At 46.4% G+C, this 23,045-nt stretch overlaps 2 protein-coding genes across 3 annotated transcripts; one reads left to right on the forward strand and one right to left on the reverse strand.

The window, feature by feature from the left end:
* The first annotated feature begins 188 nt into the window (after positions 1 to 188).
* Positions 189 to 8,461, forward strand: LOC140361201 (uncharacterized). Of its 2 annotated transcripts, XM_072446923.1 has the most exons (3): positions 189 to 419; positions 6,846 to 6,966; positions 7,045 to 8,461. In XM_072446923.1, exons 1-3 carry the CDS (start codon positions 218 to 220, stop codon positions 7,940 to 7,942), a joined length of 1,221 nt encoding a protein of 406 aa, XP_072303024.1. In that variant the 5' UTR covers positions 189 to 217; the 3' UTR covers positions 7,943 to 8,461. The 2 variants fall into 2 exon arrangements, with proteins under 2 accessions (XP_072303024.1, XP_072303025.1); XM_072446924.1 differs by lacking the exon at positions 6,846 to 6,966 and having other exon boundaries at positions 7,045 to 7,201.
* A 1,494-nt stretch (positions 8,462 to 9,955) lies between these two features.
* On the reverse strand, positions 9,956 to 21,589 carry LOC140361203 (creatine kinase, testis isozyme-like). The gene is made up of 8 exons (XM_072446926.1): positions 21,568 to 21,589; positions 12,623 to 12,816; positions 11,764 to 11,918; positions 11,435 to 11,567; positions 11,092 to 11,263; positions 10,892 to 11,015; positions 10,562 to 10,751; positions 9,956 to 10,170 (listed from the first exon to the last, which is right to left on the reverse strand). The coding sequence occupies exons 2-8, from the start codon at positions 12,813 to 12,815 to the stop codon at positions 9,992 to 9,994; spliced, it is 1,146 nt and encodes a 381-aa protein (XP_072303027.1). The 5' UTR covers position 12,816; positions 21,568 to 21,589; the 3' UTR covers positions 9,956 to 9,991.
* Between the last annotated feature and the right edge of the window lie 1,456 nt (positions 21,590 to 23,045).

Genomic DNA, 23,045 nt, shown 5'->3' on the forward strand with positions numbered 1-23,045 from the left:
ATATATATATATATATGTATGTATATATGTATATATATATATATATATATGTATATATATATCCTCCTCCGCCCACACTCCAGACCGCACGGTGGCGGTAATGCGCCTCTAGTTCGCGCTAACCGCCAACAAACACTATCCAAAGAAGAAAATATTGGTCTGCTCAGTTCCGGGTTCGGGGCGCTCATTCGTGCTACTCACAAACATCTTAGTAAAAATGTCCAAAGACCAGACGCTGATGGAGCTGGTGAATGAGCGGCTGAGCGCGGCTGCAGAAGACATAATTGCGCTGTTTGAAAGAACGATAGTGGAGAATGAGGAGGAACTGCGTCGCTCCAAACAGGAGATCCAGAGGAAACAGGAGCTGCTGGACTCGGCTCTGAAAGCTCTGAGCCCGAGGGTCGTGTTGAACAGACACGGTGAGTCTAGTTTATTAAGTTTTATGTTGTGGAAGTGTTGTAAAAATGTCTGTAAACAGTGACAGAGAAATAAGGCATAATTAAACTTTATTTAATAAACATGATTAAACATTAAATTCCCTGTTCTAACTCCAGAACAAAGACGTGTACATCATTATAAAGGCAGAGAACACGTATGCACCAAACCCGTTAAAACCCGCATAATAATGTACTGCATGTGTTGCATATTTGGAACTCAGATTATCAGGTGGTTTTGACCATGACGTCTCCATGCAGGGCCATAAACAGGCGCCTGAGCTACAAACAGGTTGGCTATATTTTTGGCTCGAGCCATTCCATGGAATGCGACGAGTCTTTGTTCTTATTTTTATTCATGGTCATTTTGCCACAACTCGGGCATTTTTGACCCCTGAACATTGATGAATGTCCCACATGGGACAAAGACGCGATCGGCTCGGCCAGAACTAGAATAAAATGGAGGTTGCGAGAACGCCCGTTGCAACAGTGCCAACATGAAACGCTTAATCTTTGGCCTCGGCACATGAAACTTGGAACAGTGATAGAGCTACCTTTGACCTCTGACCTTCGACGAGTAAAACACACCTGGCAGCATCGCTCTATGATAAACAGGAAGTTGGCGATGTCGAATCAAAGTGGCGCTGCCACGTATGACTTTTTTTTTTCATAATCGTACTTGTCCTAGGTTTTTCGTCCAATCGAGCTCAAAACAACACTTTTTGCAACTAAAGACATTGAAATTTCATAAATATTCAAAAGAATGTTGATATTCTTTACGGTCTCTGCGTAACACGCCCTCAAAAGGCTTAATTTCCTGTTTTTTCAAGGACAAGTCACGCCTATTGGAAATGATCTACGGAGCTCATATTTCACTGGAGGGAGGAGGGGGTTTAAAGAATAAAGTCTGAAGAATAAAGTCTAATGGCCCGTTCAAACCGCAAACGCCTATTCGCGCGTTATGGCGAAGTTGGACGCAAGTACGCATGAAGAAAAACGCAAATACGCCGCGTTCTCGACGCAGCGGAGCAGAGACGAAATATAGTGAGCAGACGCGCGTTTGCCGCGTGCGCATGCGCAGTGGAGGTGTTGTCAGTCTGGCTTCGGATCAAAGTTGAGACAGTGCCTTTTGCGTATTTGCTCTTCAAAGCCCAAAAACAGAGACGCTCGGCGGCGTGTCTGGATCCACCAGTGATCAAGTTGAATCAATACCATCATTTGCTTCAAGACTGGATAAACATCGCTCTCAGCTGTAGTTTCGTTTGTCCCGGGTCCTGTTTGATGACTTGTTTCCCGCATTGGTGCGCGGACATGTACCAGGACAACAACTACAGACGCCTGTCCATCTGTCCATCAGGTCAGTACACAAATATTCATGTCTGAGCGCAGTAATAAAGTGTATGTGCTGTGTATGTGCTGTGCGTGTGCTGTGTGTGTGCTGTGTGTGTGCTGTGTATCTGCTGTGTGTGTGCTGTGTGTGTGCTGTGTGTGTGCTGTGTGTGTGCTGTGTATCTGCTGTGTGTGTGCTGTGTATGTGCTGTGTATGTGCTGTGTGTGTGCTGTGCGTGTGCTGTGTGTGTGCTGTGTATCTGCTGTGTGTGTGCTGTGTGTGTGCTGTGTGTGTGCTGTGTATCTGCTGTGTGTGTGCTGTGTATGTGCTGTGTATGTGCTGTGTGTGTGCTGTGTGTGTGCTGTGCGTGTGCTGTGCGTGTGCTGTGTGTGTGCTGTGTGTGTGCTGTGTATCTGCTGTGTGTGTGCTGTGTGTGTGCTGTGTGTGTGCTGTGTATCTGCTGTGTGTGTGCTGTGTATGTGCTGTGTATGTGCTGTGTGTGTGCTGTGTGTGTGCTGTGCGTGTGCTGTGCGTGTGCTGTGCGTGTGCTGTGCGTGTGCTGTGCGTGTGCTGTGCGTGTGCTGTGCGTGTGCTGTGTGTGTGCGCTGTGTATCTGCTGTGTGTGTGTGCTGTGCGTGTGCTGTGTATCTGCGCTGTGTGTGTGCTGTGTATCTGCTGTGTATCTGCTGTGTGTGTGCTGTGTGTGTGCTGTGCGTGTGCTGTGTGTGTGCTGTGTGTGTGCTGTGTGTGTGCTGTGTGTGTGCTGTGTGTGTGCTGTGTGTGTGCTGTGTGTGTGCTGTGTGTGTGCTGTGTGTGTGCTGTGCGTGTGCTGTGTGTGTGCTGTGTATCTGCTGTGTGTGTGCTGTGTATCTGCTGTGTGCTGTGCGTGTGCTGTGCGTGTGCTGTGCGTGTGCTGTGCGTGTGCTGTGCGTGTGCTGTGCGTGTGCTGTGCGTGTGCTGTGTATCTGCTGTGTGTGTGCTGTGTGTGTGCTGTGTGTGTGCTGTGTATCTGCTGTGTGTGTGCTGTGCGTGTGCTGTGTGTGTGCGCTGTGTGTGCGCTGTGTGTGTGCTGTGTATGTGCTGTGTGTGTGCTGTGTGTGTGCTGTGTATGTGCTGTGTGTGTGCTGTGCGTGTGCTGTGCGTGTGCTGTGTGTGTGCTGTGTATCTGCGCTGTGTGTGTGCTGTGTGTGTGCTGTGTGTGTGCTGTGTGTGTGCTGTGTGTGTGCTGTGTATCTGCTGTGTGTGTGCTGTGTGTGTGCTGTGTGTGTGCTGTGCGTTTGCTGTGCGTGTGCTGTGTGTGTGCTGTGTATCTGCTTGTGGTTGTGTATAAAACCAATGAAAAGTACATAGATAGTAAAAATTAAACATAGTTTTCATAGCATTAATATGTTGTTTCTACAGGACAATCACCAGCAGCTTCAGGTCCACAACAGAGGACTGGACGTCCACAACAGAGGACTGGACGTCCACAACAGAGGACTGGACGTCCACAACACAGAGGACTGGACGTCCACAACAGAGGACTGGACGTCCACAACACAGAGGACTGGACGTCCACAACACAGAGGACTGGACGTCCACAACACAGAGGACTGGACGTCCACAACACAGAGGACTGGACGTCCACAACACAGAGGACTGGACGTCCACAACACAGAGGACTTGGACGTCCACAACACAGAGGACTGGACGTCCACAACACAGAGGACTGGACGTCCACAACAGAGGACTGGAGGACTGGACGTCCACAACACAGAAGTGTTTTTGATAAAGGGATTTTCATATTTATAGCAAAGACCACATGCTCACTCAAGATTGAGCCCAAATGTCATCTTGTTTACACAGAATGAGATAAAGTTAAATGAATAAAACAGTGAGAAGCTTCTCTTAAGTTCTGTTCTCTTTACTTCTGCACCTACTTGTGCGTTGTAACACTGAAATTTCCCCTCTGTGTGGACTAATAAAGGATTATCTCATCTTGTCCTTGTTTGTTTTTGTTTATGATCTTGAATTGTGGTAAATTAAATAAGTACATCTTTAAATAGCCACTGAATTTCACACAAACTCCCCAGTATTATATATATGAACAAGATGCATGTAACAGGACACACATTTATAATATAAAATTTATTTTGTGGAAAAATAGAACAGTAAATAACATTTTATATTATATATATATATATGTTTATATTATATATGTTTATATTAATATATATTATATATATATATATATTATATATATGTATATATATTATATATATATGTATATATTAATATATATATATGTGTATATATATTATATATATATTATATATATACGTATATATATATATATATATGTATATATATGTATATATATTATATGTATATTATATATATATATATATATATATGTATATATTATGTATATATATATTATAAATATTATATATATATATGTATATATTATGTGTATATATATATATATATATATATATATTATATATTTATATATAAATATATATATATTATATATTATATAGTCTGCCATTGTTGTGGTGCCGGTTCTTCTCAGATGAAATGTGTACGTACATCACTGGAGCGTCATCTCTGATTGGCTGCTGCACCGCCGCGCCGCAGAAAAGCTCAAAATTCTGAACTTATTTGCGGCGAACCGTTTTGATGCATTGATGCTTATACGCCCGTCAAAGCGTCTCGAGCGGAAAACGCAAAAGCGCGCCCGCCTCGCCGCAAATAAGCGGAAGCCGCAAAACGCAGGAGGTGCTCAACGCGCGTTTACATAGACTTTGAATGTAAACTGGACGCTTTTGCCGCACCGGTCTGAACGGGCCATAAGAGAATGCAGTATCGGGGCAATCGTGATCAAAACACGGTCGCACAGGAAGGCGGTCGTGCAGGTGGCGAGAGCCATCATCGCCGTTGCCGCGGCTTCAATTATCTTTTATTATCCTTTTGTGAGTTTGTCCAGACAAGTGTCAACTGGCCAGGGCACAGGACAGGGGTCACCAGACTCAACATGTTGAAATACCTTGTGAAACATTCTCATCGGGCAATTACATGACATTTTCCACTACACAAGTGTTCTGTACCATAGCCATATTATGGAGACAGGTTAGACCACTCCAGAACCTAGATATGCTTCTTAAGGAGCCACTCCTTGGTCATCCTGACTGTGTGCTTCAGGTCATTGTCATGTTGAAGACCCAGCCACAACCTGGCTTCAATGCTCTGAGGGAAGGAGATTATTACACAAAATCTTGCAATACACAGCCCCATTCATGCTCTCCTAAGTGCAGCGCAGTCGTCCTGTCCCTTGTGAAGCAAAGCCCCCCCAAAGCATGATGTTTCCACCCACATGCCTAACAGTTCTTGGGATGGCACTAAACCTTCTTCGTCCTCCAAACACAACGAGTGGAGTTTATACCATAAAGTTTTGTTTTTTGTCTCATTTGACCACATGACTTCCTCCCATGACTCCTCTGGATGATCCAGATGGTCATTGGCCAACTTCAGACAGACCTGGACATGTGCTGAATCCTTTCTTATCCTCATTGATTCCCCACGAGGTGAGATCTTGCAGTCTGAGGAGATTGACTGTTATCTCTTTCATTTTATAACAATTGCTCCAACGTGGATCTTTTTTTCACCGAGCTGCTTGCCAATTGCCCTGTAGCCCTTTCCAGCCTTGAAGAACGTAAGAGCCATATTGAGGCCTTGTACATGTAGCATGCGCCATCAGCCACTGTGTGGCGCTCTAGCTTGTTGGGTCTTGTCGGGGTGTGGGCAGGTGTGCCTATTTAAGGCCTAATTCTCCTGACCTCAGGGCTACAGTGTGGAGGCATACAGTGTTTAACCCTGGTTTGGGCTCTTGATCCACGCGTCCAAACACCTCTCACTCTGTTAGCCTAGTAGCTGTTGGCACAGGGCCGCTGGCCACTATATAGAGGTCTACAGTTTTGTCTCGAGAGTCTTTAGACAACTCGTTGGTCTTGCCCATGGCAGTAGCTGGAGTTTGACTGATTGTGGGTTGGAATCAGAATCAGAATTTTTTTTTCCGCTATTGTCAGTGAACACAATTCACAAACTTGGAACTTGCTTTGGTGTTAATACAGCAATGAATAATAATAATTCTAGTAAAATATATCAATTAAGGCATGCAAAAAATAAATGTACTAATAAGATGAAAAAAAGACTTGGTCTGAGTATGTACACATGTACAGTGTACATTTACAGAAATAGTGCAAAAAGTGAACAATGCATTGAATAAATATTGGTTTGAATAGATCGAGGGAAAGGAACTGTTGTTGTAGCGGAAGGTTCTGGTCCAGATAGACCGTAGCCTCCTGCCTGAGGGGAGTATTTACCCCAGTATTGCAAAGTGTGTGTGCTTAATGCAGACTTGGCAACCACAGATTGCCCCATGTGTGTCATTCGTTAAAATCGGATTCAATTCTGCTTTGTAATTTTTTCTTTGTAAATTTCGTTGGTACGGCTTTTATTCAGGAGCGCTCTCTACCATGAAGATTACGGTAATTAGTTTTGCTGCCTCAGACTCAATCAAATTACCTTTATTAATTAAGCTTTATAGAAGTTTGAAAATATACATTTTCATGGCCCCTGCAGTTGAATGGCTTTATTTGTACATGACATTGCAGCTTTTAACAACACTTAAAGCTGCACCTAAGTTGCATAAAAAGTCCCCTGAGAGCACGGAGCTCCTGCACAACATGTAAATCTTCCTCAGCTGGACAGGATTTAGTGGAATATTTGCTCTTCAGGCTGAGAAATAGATCTTCAAAGTTAGCCCCCTACCTAAAAAAAGTTAGCCACAAGGTGGCTTTGGATAAAAAGGGGCAATCCATAAACAAATTCTGCTGGGACGCAAGTCGGGGCCTGATCCACCCCAGCTGGATCGCCTGGGTGAGGGTTTTGGATGTTGCAAGACCTGATCAACATCCTTGGGGTGTATTTTTCATCAAGCTATTAAAATGGTCATGGTCATCAATATCAGCTACACAAATAATTACTGCACAAGTATGTGTTAAGAGTTCACACTTTTCTTCCCTCATTGTGTCCTGCAGGTGTCCAGCTCCCCTCTCTGATTCCTGGTCCTGATCTGAAACAGGAAAACCCAGAGACTCTACTGACTAAAGAGGAGCCAGAAGAACAGAGCGTCAGACAGGAGGAAGAACAGCTGCAAGTGTAAGTAAATTCAACTTTCATTTTAAACATTATTATTTTAGTCACTGTGACAATCCTGTTGTCTTTCATTTCTTTCAGTTCTGTCCCTGAGTCCAGTGCTGTCTCTGTGAAGAAAGAAGAATCCTCTCTGCACCAACAAACACAAACTGAGCCCAAAGAAGAGCAAACACAGGAAGAGGACATCAGCTCAGAGCCACATTTCCACTCAGAGACTGATGGAGACACAGAGCACTCTTCTGACTCTGACAATGATGAAGACTGGAGAGCTTCACTCAGAGGTTCAGCTGCACAGAAGAAGACAGAGGCTGATGAAGAACACTACAACCAAATCCAGATCAGAGACTCAAGCACAGCTGTACAAAAATCAGTTCTATCCCCCAAATATAAGTCTGCACCAGAGACCAGTGTAAACAATGGAGACATGTCAGGAACAGCTGAAGGAGCTGAGATGAAATGCAAGTGCTCTATTTGTTCGATGGCGTTTGTGTCTATAGAGGATTTAAAAAGGCACATTAGATTTCACACACTTGAGAAACCATTCCGCTGTTCAATCTGTAATAAAACATTTACTAGGCCTACTGGTCTTGCAAAACATAAGCGAATACACACAGGTGATAAACCTTTCAGCTGTTCAATATGTAAGAAATATTTTACTCAGTCCTCTTCTCTCATGTATCATATGAGAACACACACTGGTGAGAAACCTTTCACCTGTTTAATCTGCAAGAAAGATTTCAGTCATTATACAGGTCTTAAATATCATGAGAGAACACATTCAGGAGAGAGACCTTTCAGCTGTACAATATGTAAGAAAGATTATGCTTATTATTCTGGTTTCCAATATCACATGAGAACACATTCAGGAGAGAGGCCCTACAGCTGTTCAATTTGTGATAAAACGTTTATTCAGTCCAGTGCTCTCAAAGCTCATGCAAAAAAACATATTAGAGAAACCTTAAAGCTACTCAATTTGTAAGAAAGACCATTTATTTCTCTGCTCTCAAATGCCATAAGGGAACGCCAAAGGACCATAAGGAATACATACAAACCTGAGATTAACGTAAATGCACATGAGAACACGCACAGGAGAGGAGCCTTACTGCTGTTCTGTCTGTAATGGATGCTTTGCCTCGTTCTAATCTAGAAAGTCATAAACGTCACAAAGGAGATAAATGGACTAAAAGTATCATGACAGGAGGTTGAGGAGCTAGTTAATTAAAATTTGCATGAAAACTTGTGAGAGAATGTTCCTGTAAAGATCGAGAGAAAAAAGGAAAAAGCATATATTTGGACCTAGTTTGTGGTTGACATCTAATTGAGCCTATCCACATGAAATGAACTGTTCAACTTCCCTGTTGTGCCTTTGCCTGTAAGCAAATAACTTGAATGTTGAACCATGTCCTTTGAGTGCCTTAACGGTGGAAAAGCTTTTTATAAATGCACTGTAGTAAAAACATATTAGTTTGTATTATTTATTGAGATATTTTCAATATAAATTTCTTTTTATATTGAAAACATAATATAAATTGATGTTGAGATTGTTCCGGCAAAAATAAGCTATACGTTTTATCGGAATGAGTTCACACTTGATTTGTTCTAGTGAAAGTACCTGTTTTTTTCCTGTTGTGTGAAGCACTTTGAATTGTCTGATGCTCTACAAATAAACTTGCCTCGCCTTACCTCAGAGGCAAAAAGTTTGGCGACCACTGTTCTGATGTATATTACTTTTAAGTTTGACCATACATTGTAAGTTTGATATACATACATTAACATTCAATTTGAATTATATCCTCTTTATTGGTGCAGTTCTTTGTACACACACGTCACTGACACTTACATAAACCAGCGCACATTGAAAACGTAAATACTCGCTTTAAGGACAAACCAAACCACAGTAAATCTTAATAATCCACATTTCTGGATAGGTGGTATAATCAAACGAGAAAAAAGTTATTGCATAATCTCCGTATACATGGTAAATACCTAGTTTTTTCTCTTAGACGCTTGCATTTTAAACGTCATAAATCATGAAGTGAAAAGTGACTTTGGTGTTGGTATAATGTCCTCACTGAATTGAATGTATGACATCTCAGTGTCCGTGTACTCATCCAAACTGTCTGTGGCAGCTCTGAAAACCTCCCGTCTGTAATGTCCAAACAGACACGTAGCGCCTCCACTGCTTCATTGGTCCACCTCTTAGACGTCCTCGCTACAGGTTTGGAGAGCTTCAGCCTCTGTACGTGGGGATCAGGTGAACCATGACGTGGTCTGACGAGCCCAGGGCGACTTGGGCCACGGCGCGGAAGGCGTTACTGACTGTTGTGTGGCAGTGATCCAGCGTGTTCTGCTCTCTGGTCGGGACTTTAATAAGCTGTCTGTACTTTGGTAGTTCGTGGCTGAGATTCCCCTTGTTAAAATCGTCCAGGATAATACACAAGTGTCCGGGAAGGTCCGCTCCACACTCAGAACCTCGGAATGTAAACAGTGGCCAGGATGAATGACGCAAACTCACGTGGAGAGTAGAATGGTTTGCAGTTGATGAAAAGATATTCCAGATCAGGAGAGCAGTGTTTGGAGATCACGGTCACATCTGAAGACCAGGCGTTGTTGATGTAGAAACAAACTCCTCCGCCTTTTCCCTCCGGAGAGCTCTCGCAGGCGGTCAGAGCGGAGCAGCTGGAATCACTCCAGCTGTACGGCCCAGTCTGGGATGGATTCGCTGAGCCACGTCTCCGTAAAGCAGAAAACAGGAGATGAAGAAAAGTCTGTTTCGTCTCATCATCAACGCCAGTTCATCCAGTTTGTTGGGTAGTGAGTTCACTTTAAGAGGAAAATTCCAGGTAAGGACGTTCGTGTGCCTCGCTTCCTCAGCCGCACGAGCCGCTATGTATTTGCAATTTTTTTGGGGGGGGGGGCTGAATAGGGTATTAGGCCGCCAATGATCGATCGGGGGGGAGTTACTTCTGGGAGGTAACTGATGCTGTCCCATCAGTTACCTCCCAAAGGGCGGCGGGGTGGGGGGGGATTACTTCTGGGAGGGCATCAGGGTATCGATGGTCTGTCCATTCTCCAGACATTTCTCCATCTTGATGAGCAGCTTGATTCCATCCACCACCGTCTGCACCAGCTCAACCTCAGAGAAACCCAGACGATCGGCATTAGAGATGTCGAAGACTCCACCGACAGCCGCCGTGTCCACGCCACCTGAGACAGAAGATAGGGTTAAACTCAGGAACATCTGCAGCTCATGGAGACAGAAGATAGGGTTTGACTCAGGGACATCTGCAGCTCATGGAGACAGAAGATAGGGTTAGATTCAGGAACATCTGCAGCTCATGGAGACAGAAGATAGGGTTAGACTCAGGAACATCTAAAGTGGAGACAGAAGATAGGGTTAGACTCAGGGACATCTGCAGCTCATGGAGACAGAAGATAGGGTTGGACTCAGGAACATCTGCAGGGTTGGACTCAGGAACATCTGCAGTATTTTTCAATATTTCTCAATATCCTATATTGAAAATCTGTTTGCCTTCTCTGCCTCTTTACTGTGTACTAATAATGACTGTATTGTTTTCTAAAGAAAGATTGTTCTCACCGGTTCCTCTCTTCTGCAGCTTCAGCCTCTTGAGCACCTCCTCAAACTCTGGATGCTTGCTCATGTTGGGCAGTTTAACGTGGACTCCGGCCCTGAGCCCGGTGCCCAGGTTGGAGGGACAAGTCAGGATGTAGCCCAGGTGCTGGTTCCACATGAAGTCGTGGCCGCGCTGCTTGAACAGGGCCTCGATCTGACAGAACACATCAGAATCAATCACGTTTAAAGTTTAATCCAAATGGAGCCAAGTAGCCAAGCAGGTTGTGTTTAAAATGTTCCTCTGAAAAGAACAAGAGGCAAACTACAAACTAAGCATATTAAGCAGTTACTGACCTTGGTGAGCCCAGTGCAGAAGCGGCTGAACACTTCTTTTATTTTTCCCCCTTTCTGCATAGAGATCACCCTCAGATGATCCTCCTCGTTCACCCAAACCAGGAACGTCTTGTTGTCATTGTGCCTTTGGACAAACGCTCAGTAAAAATGACGTCTCGTACATCTCACACTGGTCCAGACCATCCTTGTGCTGCACTTACCAGATTCCGCGGGCATCGGGCCAGTCACGGCCCATGCCAGCTGACAAGAGCAGAGGAGACACCGGTTTATCAAACAGGAAGTGGTCGTCAATGAGTTGCTGCTGCTGCTCCTCAGTCATGTTCTTCAGAGCGTAGTATTTGCCCTTCAGGTCATCGCTCAGAGAGTCCAGGACTGTGGGCGAGAAACACTTTAACACAGAACTCAAAAACTAAGAAGTGACACTGACTGAAGCATCTAATCCATCCATCACAAATTCCTCTGAATCTATAAATTAGATGTTTGATTCTGTGGTCACCAGAGGGCGCTCCAGCCTGTTCTCAATTTTCAGTAAATCTGACTGACCTTCAATGGAAAGGGACTCGATAGCGCGCCTCTCCCCGCGGCTGCAGTGAGGCGGCAGAGCGAATCCGCGCACGCTGCGGCCCGTTCGGACTCTGGAGCTGAGGACGTAGGCGGGGTCCAGGTCGTCTCCGCCCTGAGGCACAAAACAGGACTGAGTGTGTGATTCAACTCAAGACTGAGACTCAAAAAGGTCAGAAAGGACAAGTTGCTGAGCTCCTTGTGTCAAAGGTCATGTCATAGTTTGTCCCAGTTTCATGCATATTACAGGTTTTCATGTTTTTGGTGGATGGTACATAGGAATACTTCTTCGCTTGCAGTCTGATCATTACCTTTAGGTTTTCTGCGTTGAGGTCGGTCTTGTGCTTGTCTGAGGGTTTGTATCCTCCATGACGGTCCTCGATCACTGGGTCCAGCAGCTCCTTGAACACCTCGTAGGTCTCTTCATCTCCAGCCACACAGCCCACAGTCATGATGAAGGGGTGACCTGCACTCGCACACATTCAGGGTTAGGGCTTGACCTCAGCAATAACATTTAAAAGTTTGACCACTTTTTTCCTTTTGGACTTTTGAGAATAATAAGAAAACTGTCTCAAATGTGTTTATGCCGGACCAGACAAGACTCTTGTTCTTATAAGGATGACCAAATTGTAGCAAAAGTGAGACAAGTTGGTCAATGTGAGACAGACATGCGATAGATTAGACTTAGACTGTTATAATGTATGACTTCTAATATTTATTCTCGTTTGGACAGAGGACATAATTTTACCTCCCAGTACGACTGGACAGCAAAAGTACCGCAATTTCTGGACTATAAGTCGCACCAGCCAAAAAATGCATAATGAAGAAAAAAATATATATAAGTTGCACTTGAGTAAGAAATGTGTTTGCAAGTGTGAAAATAACAAATAATATCACATATAAGTATACAACTATAAATGTAAGTCGCAGCCCGGCCAAAACTCTGAAAAAAGGTGCGTGTGACTTATTGTCCGGAAAATACGATATTTTATTATTTATTTGATGTGGTTTTCTTTGTAAATCTCACCATTTTATATTAAATAATGTGGCAATGGTGAAAAAGTGAGAGTCTAAATAACGAGGGGCGTGAGCCTAAATGGCTTTGCAGGACAACCATAATAGTCTATCTGCATCTCTGTTTGGTTGTGTTTAATTATCCCTTTGTCTTACCAGGATTGTCCACCCCGGTCTGAATCACTTGGTCGATGGTGACGCCGCTGGAGGTCACGCGCTCCCTCAGGCTCGCGTACATCTCCTTGGTGAGCACTTTGGCCATGTAGTTGTTGTGCTTGGACAGATCAGGGAACTCGTCCTCCATCGCGAGCCGCTTCAGAATCAGCGTCAGCTCCGTAATGTTCTCCATGCTGCAAAAATCATGGAACTATATTAACTGGAAGAGCAACACAAGATGGCGCCGCATACATGTGTTTGCGGTGACGTCATACAGCCAGGACTTCCCCATAGCGGCCATTTTCAAAGGGGCACGCGATATATAAAAACCAACACGACTGCATCCTTTTCTACGGCATAATGAACTACGAATACTTTGATTCTTTAGACGATAACGGCAAACTAAGGTACACGACAAAGCTATAATTTCTTGGTCAGTCAACAGAGTAATGTCCTAACAGAACGCAGGTTTTTTGGCATTTTGGCCTCATATTTCCTGGATTGGTCTTCTTGCCACTGCACAAGTTCCCGGATGTGCGAACGCATGTATTGGTCACTATTGGCCGGCGCTCAGTGGGTGCATGTTGCATATTTTCGTATTGAAAATCTTACCCCAGTAATTTGGTTGCCGTGGCTATGGCTATATATTTTTTTGCTAAAAACGTATTTGAATTTTTTTTCAATCAAAGCAGGGAAATCCTGATTATTTGTCAAATGCTCTGCAACTGAGCAATACCCAAAACACTAACTCTCCCTCCCACTGTCCTTTCCTAATGAAGCCTACGGGGGAAAAAATCTGTCATATTAAAACCTGATATGACCAGAAAGATCAATAAAGCTAGTCAGTGTCCAAAGAAAATAGTTTCTTACCCTGATTGGTCAGTAAAGTAAAATAAAGTAAAATGAATTGATTTGATTTGATTAAAGATCCTTGATTTGCGAGACAGACTCCGCTTTTCACAAAAGCAGAAAAGACAATTTAAGGTTTTCTTCTTCTTGGGTGTTTTATGGCGATTGGTTCCAATTTGCAACAAACTCTTGAATGAGAGGACTTCTATCTAAAGCGTGTATGTAAAGCGATGTTCTGGAACCTTGGCTTTGATGACACTGAATCTTGACATCACGGTTACGGTTGCTATGCAAGGGAGTATTTGGTTTTGCTTGAAAATACCCTTTTTGTTTACCCAAACAGATATGGGGGTTTAAGTTTCAGGGTATTCTGATGCTAATCAGGTATACAGTGAAGAGAAAGTCAGTTTACGAGGCTGTCAGTAAGCAAAGAGACTATTTTCAAGTTGTTGTTGTTGTTGTTGTTTTATGGCGGTTGGCATCCGAGTGTTGCATTACCGCCAGACTTTATTCCTTAGACTGTTGTTGCTGTTGTTATTGTTTTATGGCAGTCGACAGCCGAGTGTCGCATTACCGCCAGACTTTATTCCCCAGACTTTGTCGTAGTCCTAAAAGTTGTTCTTCCAGTGCTTTGACTTCCAGTGCTTTGACAAAGCCCAAGAGGTCATGAGATGCCTTTGTCATTGGAGTCTCTGGCACCCGACAGTGACCACACAGACCGGTCGGATGACCTCATGGGCTTTGTAACACCAAACACCAAAGAAGAAGAAGAAGAAGAAGAAGAGCTAGTCTCCGGTCTGGAGAGACGGGAGATGCCGGAGGAGAGTGGATCGGTGGTCGAAGACGTTCTGGACGGCGTGGAGGAGCAGCCTTTTCTGGCTGCACGTGCCCGGAAACGTAAAAAGTCCCTTAGCTCGTCCGAGGGTTCTGGGAATGAGCAGCAGGATGAGGCTGAAGCTATTGATATCCGGAGTGAGAGCAGAGACTGTAAGGTGATCATAAAGCTTGCACAGGATAGTGCATCCTTTAAGGAGTGGAATTCAGTGGCATTGTCAAAGAGCCTAACTGTAGCTGTGGGAGTGATCAAGAGTGCGAGTGTCCTTAGAGATGGCTCGCTGCTGGTCGTGTGCAAGGACGCGGCTCAGCAACGGAAGGCGATTGGAACTAAACGTCTGGGTGGAAAGGACATTCTTGTGTCTGATGCTGAAAGAAACATGGTCAGAGGAGTTATCGTAGGCGTCCCTACGGCGACGTCTGTGGATGAAGTTAAGGAGAATTTGACTGGAGCTACGGTGGTGGACGCTAGGCGGTTGAAGGTGACCCGGTCTGGGGTAAGATGTGACAGCTTGTCGGTAATGGTAACACTTGAAGGGAGGTGCCTGCCTAGTAAGGTGTTCATTGGGTTCATGTGCCATGACGTTAGGCCATATGTTCCACCGCCCCTGCGTTGCTTTAAGTGCCAGCGCTTTGGGCATATTGCAGCGGTCTGTAGACGGAGGCAAAGATGTGGTAAATGTGCAGGAGATCACGAGTATGGGAGGTGTGACGTGGGAGCAAAACTGAAGTGCTGTAACTGTGGGGAAGAACATAGCTCTGCCTACGGGGGATGCAAGTTTAGCAAAAGAGCTGCTGAGGTGCATAAAATAAAGGTCTCTCAAGGTATATCCTGTGCAGATGCAGTCAAGAAAGTTTCAAGTAACGAGTTTAGAGTAAATACAGAGAGAGGAGCCAGCGCTGCTCCCAGCCAGGGCGAAATGAGAAAGGCCAGCGTGGCTCCCAAGAAGTGTGAAGGTTTCAAGAGTGGAGGTCCCAAGTGTGCAGGTTCCAGAATTACCCTGGTTGTGGATAGAGAGGATTTTGTACTCTTTATGGTGGATGTTGTAAACTGTGCTGCTCAGACTCAAAGCAGAACTGAAAGGATCAGGATCATTGCTAAAGCTGCAGGGAGATTCCTTGGAACAAAGGAGCTTGATTGGGCAGATATAGAAAACAGGCTAAAGGCGCTAAATGGGAGTCGGAGTGATGGGGGTCTGCTTTTGGGGAGTCAGAGTGATCAGAGTGACGAGATGGGGGTGGGGGTGGTCTCCTGTCCTCGTCCAGTCTCGTGGACGCACGGCTACCAAGCAGCGACATCAGTGGAAATATTAAAGCCTATAGAATGAAGCCTAAAGAATAAAGCTGTACGGTGGAAGCACCGAACGTCAAAGAAGGAGAGGAAGATGAAGAAGAGTCTCCCTGGAATAAAGCCGGTTGGTCTCTGAAACAACAACAACAACTATTCTAGTCACAAAGACATATCATGACCTCATGGGCTTTGTAACACCAAAGCAATGGAAGGAGTACTTTTACAGACTACGACAGTCTGAGGACTACGAAAAGTCTGAGGAATAAAGTCTGGCGGTAATGCAACAATTGGATGCCAACCGCCATAACAACAACAACAACAACATTGTATCCTATAGAAGTTCCTCCTCCCCTCACTTTGTCGTAGTCCTTAAAAAATCTTTTTCCATTGCTTTGGAAGTACAAAGCCCATGAGGTCATGGGATGTCTTTGTTGTTTTACAAAGCCCATGAGGTCATGGGACGTCTTTGTCGTTTTATGCTTTAGAAGTCCTTCTTCCATCACTGTCGTTTCTAGGCCCATGAAGTCAAAGCGCGTTAGAACATCCTCTTGCTCCTCATCCTTGGCTCAGTCTCCAACACCCCCCACCTCTATAAACGTTTACCCAGCCCTGTGCTACATAAGTAAGCAACCGCAGCCTGACACAAACCCTGTGACTGGATCGCCAGAACGTTCCGCAGATTGAACTCCCGCACATTATTCCGAAACCACAAGGCCAACCCGGCCCTTTCTCTATCATAAGCCTCACAGCAAATCAGCACATGCTCGACAGTCTCTGGCACCCGACAGTGACAGTGATGTTTGCCTATCCTACTCAGTGACCAATTGAGTCCAGTATGGCCAATCCTCATGCGGGCGAAGGCCCTTTCCTCCCACGCGTTCCTGTCCATAGACCCGCAAGGACCCACACTACTCTGTATGTGATAGAGATGCCGTCCAGTAACACAGTGGCTCCAAAATTCCTGCCAAAGGCCGACCACATGACTCTTGATAACGGGCTTGATTTCAGATTTGCTTAACTCAACCGCCACATCAATTGATGGCCGCCTAAGGGAACGTTTAGCCAGTGTATCAGCCATTTCGTTACCATCCACCCCCACATGCGCAGGGACCCAAATGAAGGAAAACCTCACATCCGTCCTGGACAGGGAGAGCATCAGACAGAAGATGCCATTCAACACATCCTGTCTGCAATCCGATTTCCCAGATTTAATGCTTTGCAATGCAGAAAGGCTGTCAGAGGCCACCACAATGCCGCAACACTGCAAAGCAGATTCCGCCCATTCCAATGCCAACCGTATCGCTATGAGTTCCGACGTGAAAACAGAAAGGCGATCTGTCAACCTCTTCTTGACCGCCAGCTCCAGGTCAGGCACAAAATAAGCGGCGCCAGTACGCCCACTCTCAGGATCCCTAGACCCGTCGGTATAAATAAACACATCACCTGAGTGCTTATCGATGAGCGCTTGAACGGCAAACTGCGGTGCCCTCCCAGCAACTCCTCTAAGCTTGCCATGCAAGCTAACATCAACAGGAGCCGGGACAAACTTCCACGGAGCTATAGCAGACAAAGCCACCGACGGGCTCACACGCAGATCACCAACCCCCGCAAGCCGCGCCTTCGCATTTCCTACCTTGCTAAAAACCATACTGCCAGCCTCATTCTGCCCCCCATCAACCCTGAGAAAGTCCCTCACCGGGTGAGAGCTCGTATGACCTTGCACATTCACCCAGTAAGCCAACAGAAGTTCTAGCCTTCGGAGCCGTAACGGCAATTCCCCCAACTCAACCTGCAGCGCCGAGACAGGGGAGGTCCTAAAAGCCCTACAGCAGATGCGCAAGGCCTGGGCTTGCTCCACATCAAGCTTCTTTAAGTTAGTCTCAGCCGCAGACATGTAGGCTATACAGCCATAATCAATAGCCGCCCTCATGACGGCCCGATAAATACCCAGGAGCGACCTTCTGCTGGCCCCCCAGTCCTGGCCGGATAGACAACGAAGCAAGTTATTCACCCTTTTGCATTTACCACTGACCTCATCAATGTGCTGACGCCAACCAAGCCTCTCGTCAAAGGTGACCCCCAAGAACCTCACCTCCCTGACCTGTTCGAGCACCTGCCCATGCAGTCGAAGGGAGACGTCCCTATGCCCATTGAAGAAACAGATCACTTGAGACTTCCGTACGGACAGTTTAAACCCCCACTTCAGGGTCCACTGCTCCACCTGCTGTATTGCCCTTTGCAGTTTCGCCTCGTAAAACCGGAGATTCCTCCCTCTCACCCATAGAGCGCCATCATCAGCATAAAGGCTCCTCCCAACAGACCCATCCACGTCGTCAAAGATGTCCTTAATCATAACATTGAACAAGATAGGGCTGCACACACTCCCCTGCGGGATCCCATTCTCTACCTCATAGACCCCAGAGTAAGCAGCGCCCACTCTGGTTTGAATACGCCGGCCAGACAGAAAGCTCCGGACCCAGTTAAACAGTTTACCCTTCACACCACACTTCCGCAGCTTAATGGGGAGCCCATCCTTCCAAACCATATCGTACGCCTTCTCCACATCAAAGAGCACCGCAATAACCTTTTCTTTCTGAGCCCTGGCCAGCTGGATATCAGATTCCAAACACAACACGGAATCCATGGTGTTCCTGCCGCTACGGAAACCACTCTGGTGCGCGGGAAGCAACCCCTGACTCTCCAAGAAGTAATCCAACCGCTCGGTAACCATGCGCTCCATCGTTTTCCCGAGCTGCGACGTCAAGGCAATCGGCCTATAACTTGAAGGGTCAGACACTGGCCTACCCGGCTTCAGAACCGGCACCACCGTAGACTGCTTCCACGCAGATGGAACACAACCTGAATCCCAAACACGGTTGAAAAGACCCAGGACTAGCCCAAGCGTGTCATCAGTCAAATGAGAGAGCGTGTCATAGCACACCTCATCTTTACCCGGGGCTGTCTGTTTCGCCTTAGAAAGTGCTCTCCTTAGCTCAAACAAACTAATCTCTCATGGACTCAAGGTATATCATATGCAGAAAAACAACAGAAGATACACGCTGACGGTGGATTATTGAGCGTTGTTTGGATATTACGGCAACATAGAGGAACGCCTCGGTCCGTATGACGAGGAAGAGGAAGAGGAGGCGTGACCTGGTCGGTGACGATATGAACAGCAGGGAGGATTCCCCTGGAGCCACTGATCCTGTGCAGCGTAGGGCGTCTTCTTGCTCGTCTATGGAGGGCTCACTCAGTGAGGAGCAGGGCGGGGGGGTTGCAGATATCGGGGATGTGAGTTCAGAGTGTAAGGTGTTCATAAAGCTCGCGCAGGATAATGCGTCCTTTAAGGGGTGGGATCCGATGGCGTTGACAAGGAGCCTGACTGTAGCTGTGGGAGTGGTCAAGCATGCGAGTGTCCTTAGGGATGGCTCGCTGCTGTCGTGTGCAAGGACGTGGCTCAGCAAAGGAAGGCGATTGAAGCTAAGTGTCTGGGTGGGAAGGACATTCTTGTGTCTGATGCTGTAAGAGGCACGGTCAGGGGAGTTATCGTAGGCGTCCCTACGACGACATCTGTGGATGACATAAAGGAGAATTTGACTGGAGCTAAGGTGGTGGATGCTAGGCGGTTGAAGGTGACCCGGGATGGGGTAAGGTGTGACAGCCTGTCGATAATGATTAGATTTGAAGGTGAGATCCTGCCTCGTGTGGTGTGCGTTGGGTACATAAGCTATGGCGTACGCCCATATGTTCCGCCGCCCCTGCGTTGCTTCAAGTGCCAGCACTTTGGGCATATTGCCGCGGTCTGTAGAGGGAAGCAGAGGTGTGGTAAATGTGCAGGAGACCACGAGTATGGGAAGTGTGACGAAGGAGCAAAACTCAAGCGCTGTAACTGTGGGGGAGAGCATAGCTCTGCCTACGGGGGATGCGTGTTCAGCAAGAGGGCTGCTGAGGTGCAAAAAGTTAGAGCCTCTCAAGGCATATCCTACGCGGATGCGGTCAAGAAGGTGTCTGGTAGTCAGGTGAAGGTGGATGCAGTGCGGGCTCCCAGTGCTGCTGGTGACCTAGGCGACAGGGGAGGGGGCAGCGTTGCCCGCGGCCAGGGGGAGGTCCCCACTGGGATCCCTGTGAGTGTGGCTTCCATGGGCAGAGGCCCTGTGGGTGCAGAGGATGTACTGGTTGTGAAGAGGAAAGATTTCTTCCTCTTTATGCTGGAAGTGATTAACTGTACTGGTCAAACCAAGAAGAGATCCGAAAAGACTAGGATCATCGCTAAGGCTGCAGGGAAGTACTTTGGAGCTGGGGGTCCCGAGTGGACGGAGATAGAGGATGCGCTGCGGGAAGGCACCCTGCCCCATTCTGGCAGTGGGAGTGGGGGGGCGTCAGGTTCCGGGGGCTCATAATGGCGGTGGTTGTCTTGCAATGGAATGCTCGTAGTCTTCGTGCTAATGGCCAGGAATTTAAGCATTTTGTCTCTACCTTGTTGAACAAGCCTCACGTTATGTGCGTGCAGGAGACTTGGTTACAACCTAGGTGGGTTTTTGGGATACAAGGGTATATGTGTGTTAGGAATGATAGGGAGCAGGGTAGAGGCGGAAGTGTGGCTGTGTTTGTCCGAGATGACCTAAATTACGTTGTTGTCAGTGTGAGTAAAGCGCCGGAGGCTCTGGCGGTGAGGGTCTGGCTGGGTGGTGAAGCTGTTACTGTGGTTAACCTTTATAATCCGTGTGGTGAGTTAACGTTAGAGTCCTTACATAGTATCGGTAAGGATGTTCGGGGAAAGGCCATGTGGTGTGGAGATTTTAATGCGCATAGCGCTTTGTGGGGCGGTAGTGGTACCGATAGGTATGGGCAGGTGGTAGAGGGTTTTATCAATCAAAGGGAGTTGGTTTGTCTGAATGATGGGAGTGGGACCCGCTATGATATGGGGACCGGTACGGAAAGTGCAATAGATCTTACGCTTGTGTCCAAGGAGTTAGCTGGTGTTTGTAGTTGGGAGGTTCTTGGTAATCTTTCTTTTGGTAGCGATCACTATCTAGTCCGCACCGAGGTTGACTTTGGGAGCTGTGTGGTCAGGGGGACGAGGATCCAGAGGTGGCAGTTGGCAAGGGCGGACTGGGGGGCTTTCCTGAGGAAAGCTGATGATGGTTCTAGGGTTCTGCAGGAAGGAGGATTGACTCAGGTGGATGATCTCAATAGTGCAATTGTCTCGCTCATCACGCAGTCAGCGGTAGGCACGATTCCTAAGAGTGGTGGTGGTGGACATAGGAAGCGGGTGCCGTGGTGGAATGAAGCATGTGGTTATGCTGTTAGGGCGAGAAATGCGGCGTTTCGCCGGCTAAGGGTTACCCACACTGAGGGTGCCCTCATTGACTACAAGAGGGCCCGCGCTGTTGTGCGGAAAACTGTAAGAACGGCCAAGAGTGCCTGCTGGAGGCGGTATTGTTCCAAAATTGGGAGAGAAACGCATCTCGGGGATGTTTGGGGGATGATTAAGCGGATGCATGGGGTTGAGCGCCGTCACGGGACCCCGGTCCTAATACAGAATGGTGTTGAAGCAGTCAGCGACGTTGACAAAGCTGAACTGTTGGCCAGCACCTTTGTGTCGGTGCACAGCTCTGACAATCTCTCACCTGCGGAAAGGCACTACAGGGAGAGTACTTTGGCCCAGAATTCTGAGCTGATTGGGCACCAGCCTTCGACTCAAGATGACCTTGACCTTCCGTGAAACCAAATACTCCCTTTATTAGGAGGGCCCGCCCGGAGGGAAGAGGGCTTACCCAGAGTAGGATAAATATCTGAGTTCCCAGACATCCTGATTACTAGTCAAATACTCTGCCACTGAGCCATACCCAAAGCACTAACTTTATGATATGACCAGAAAGGTCATTTTGTTTAGATATGACCAGAAAGGTCATTTTGGTTGGAAATATACACAATAAACCTAGTCAGTGTCCAAAGAAAAGTTCCTTACCCTGATTGGTCAGTGAAGGTCCTTGATTCACAAAAGCTCAAAAGCAGAAAAGACAATTGAAGCTGACTTTTCACGACAGGTGATGATGATGTTGTGTCCAATGATGGTTGGGAGAAAAGATTCAAACTTCTTCTTTGGTGGAACACGCAAACCAGTAGTGAATGAGAGGACTTAATGTTGAGGCGCATATCTAAAGTGACAATCTAGAATCTTGGCTTTGATGACACTGGATCCTGACATCATGGTTACGGTTGTTATGCACGTTTCTTTTGTGTATGTGAATAAAGACTGAAGAATAAAGTCTGAAGAATGAAGTCTGAAGAATAAAGTCTGGCGGTAATGTAACACTTCTATAGTAGTCTCCGGTCTGGAGAGACGGGAGATGGCGGAGGAGAGTGGATCGGTGGTCGAAGACGTTCTGGACGGCGTGGAGGAGCAGCCTTTTCTGGCTGCACGTGCCCGGAAACGTAAAAAGTCCCTTAGCTCGTCCGTACCGGATACAGTTTAAAATTCTTGTTCTGACTTTTAGAGCTTTAAATGGTCAGGTCTCAACGTACATCAGCGATCTGATTAATCCGTACGCTCCCTCTCGCTCACTAAGGTCCTTGGATCAGAAAGTTTTTGGTTCCTCGCACCCGTTTTCGGACCAGAGGAGACCGATCCTTCCAGGCTGTTGCCCCCAGACTCTGGAACGATCTTCCGTTCTCCCTACGGTCACTGGACTCAGTTATTGCTTTTAAGGGTCAGCTTAAAACCTTTTTATTTAGTCAAGCCTTTTAATTGCATTTGTTTTAGGGACTGATTTTACTGCTTATTGTTGCATATGTATTGCTCACTGTAATTTTTTTGTGTTTTGATTGTTTTATTCTGTGTTTTGTGAAGCACTTTGTGACTTCTGTCTGTGAAAGGTGCTATACAAATAAAATACTTACTTACTTACTTACTTACCTAATCCTGCAGCATTTGACCCACGGGAAATCCTGTCCGCCACAGGTCTCTAGTCACAGCTAAGACAGGGGCTGACAGGGGCCAACGGGGGCCAGCGGTGCTGCTCGCCTCCTCTACAGCTCGGCCCACAGCGGCCCATTTACCTATAAGCCCACCGGAAAAATCCGGGTTCAGGTTGGATTTTTATTTTGTGTGCAGTGAAGATTTTCTGTGACCTTTGGAGCAGTGCGCAATTGCGCATGCGTGCAGCTTAGAGGGAACAGTGCTCCTTGGGCAATATCCTGATCAAGCCTAAAATTTTGTGAAAATCTTGAGGAGTGTGGCATCCAAAATTATCAAAAGTTTATGGACGTGCTATAGTGTCTGTGCGGCAAAGCCGCAAATTGACTGAGAATTTTGTTAATTTGCACTGGTGATGCACAGCTGTGGCGATGTCTAATGTGTTTGCATCTGTTTCGTTTTTTGTGAAGCTCAAATACACCACCAATCCTAAATAAAAAAAAGTACTGTTAGCGCCATCTAATGAAAAT

This window comes from Eucyclogobius newberryi, unplaced genomic scaffold (genome assembly GCF_026437365.1).
Source record: "Eucyclogobius newberryi isolate DKJ021-1_F unplaced genomic scaffold, fEucNew1.0.hap1 SCAF_15, whole genome shotgun sequence".
Taxonomy (NCBI): domain Eukaryota; kingdom Metazoa; phylum Chordata; class Actinopteri; order Gobiiformes; family Gobiidae; genus Eucyclogobius; species Eucyclogobius newberryi.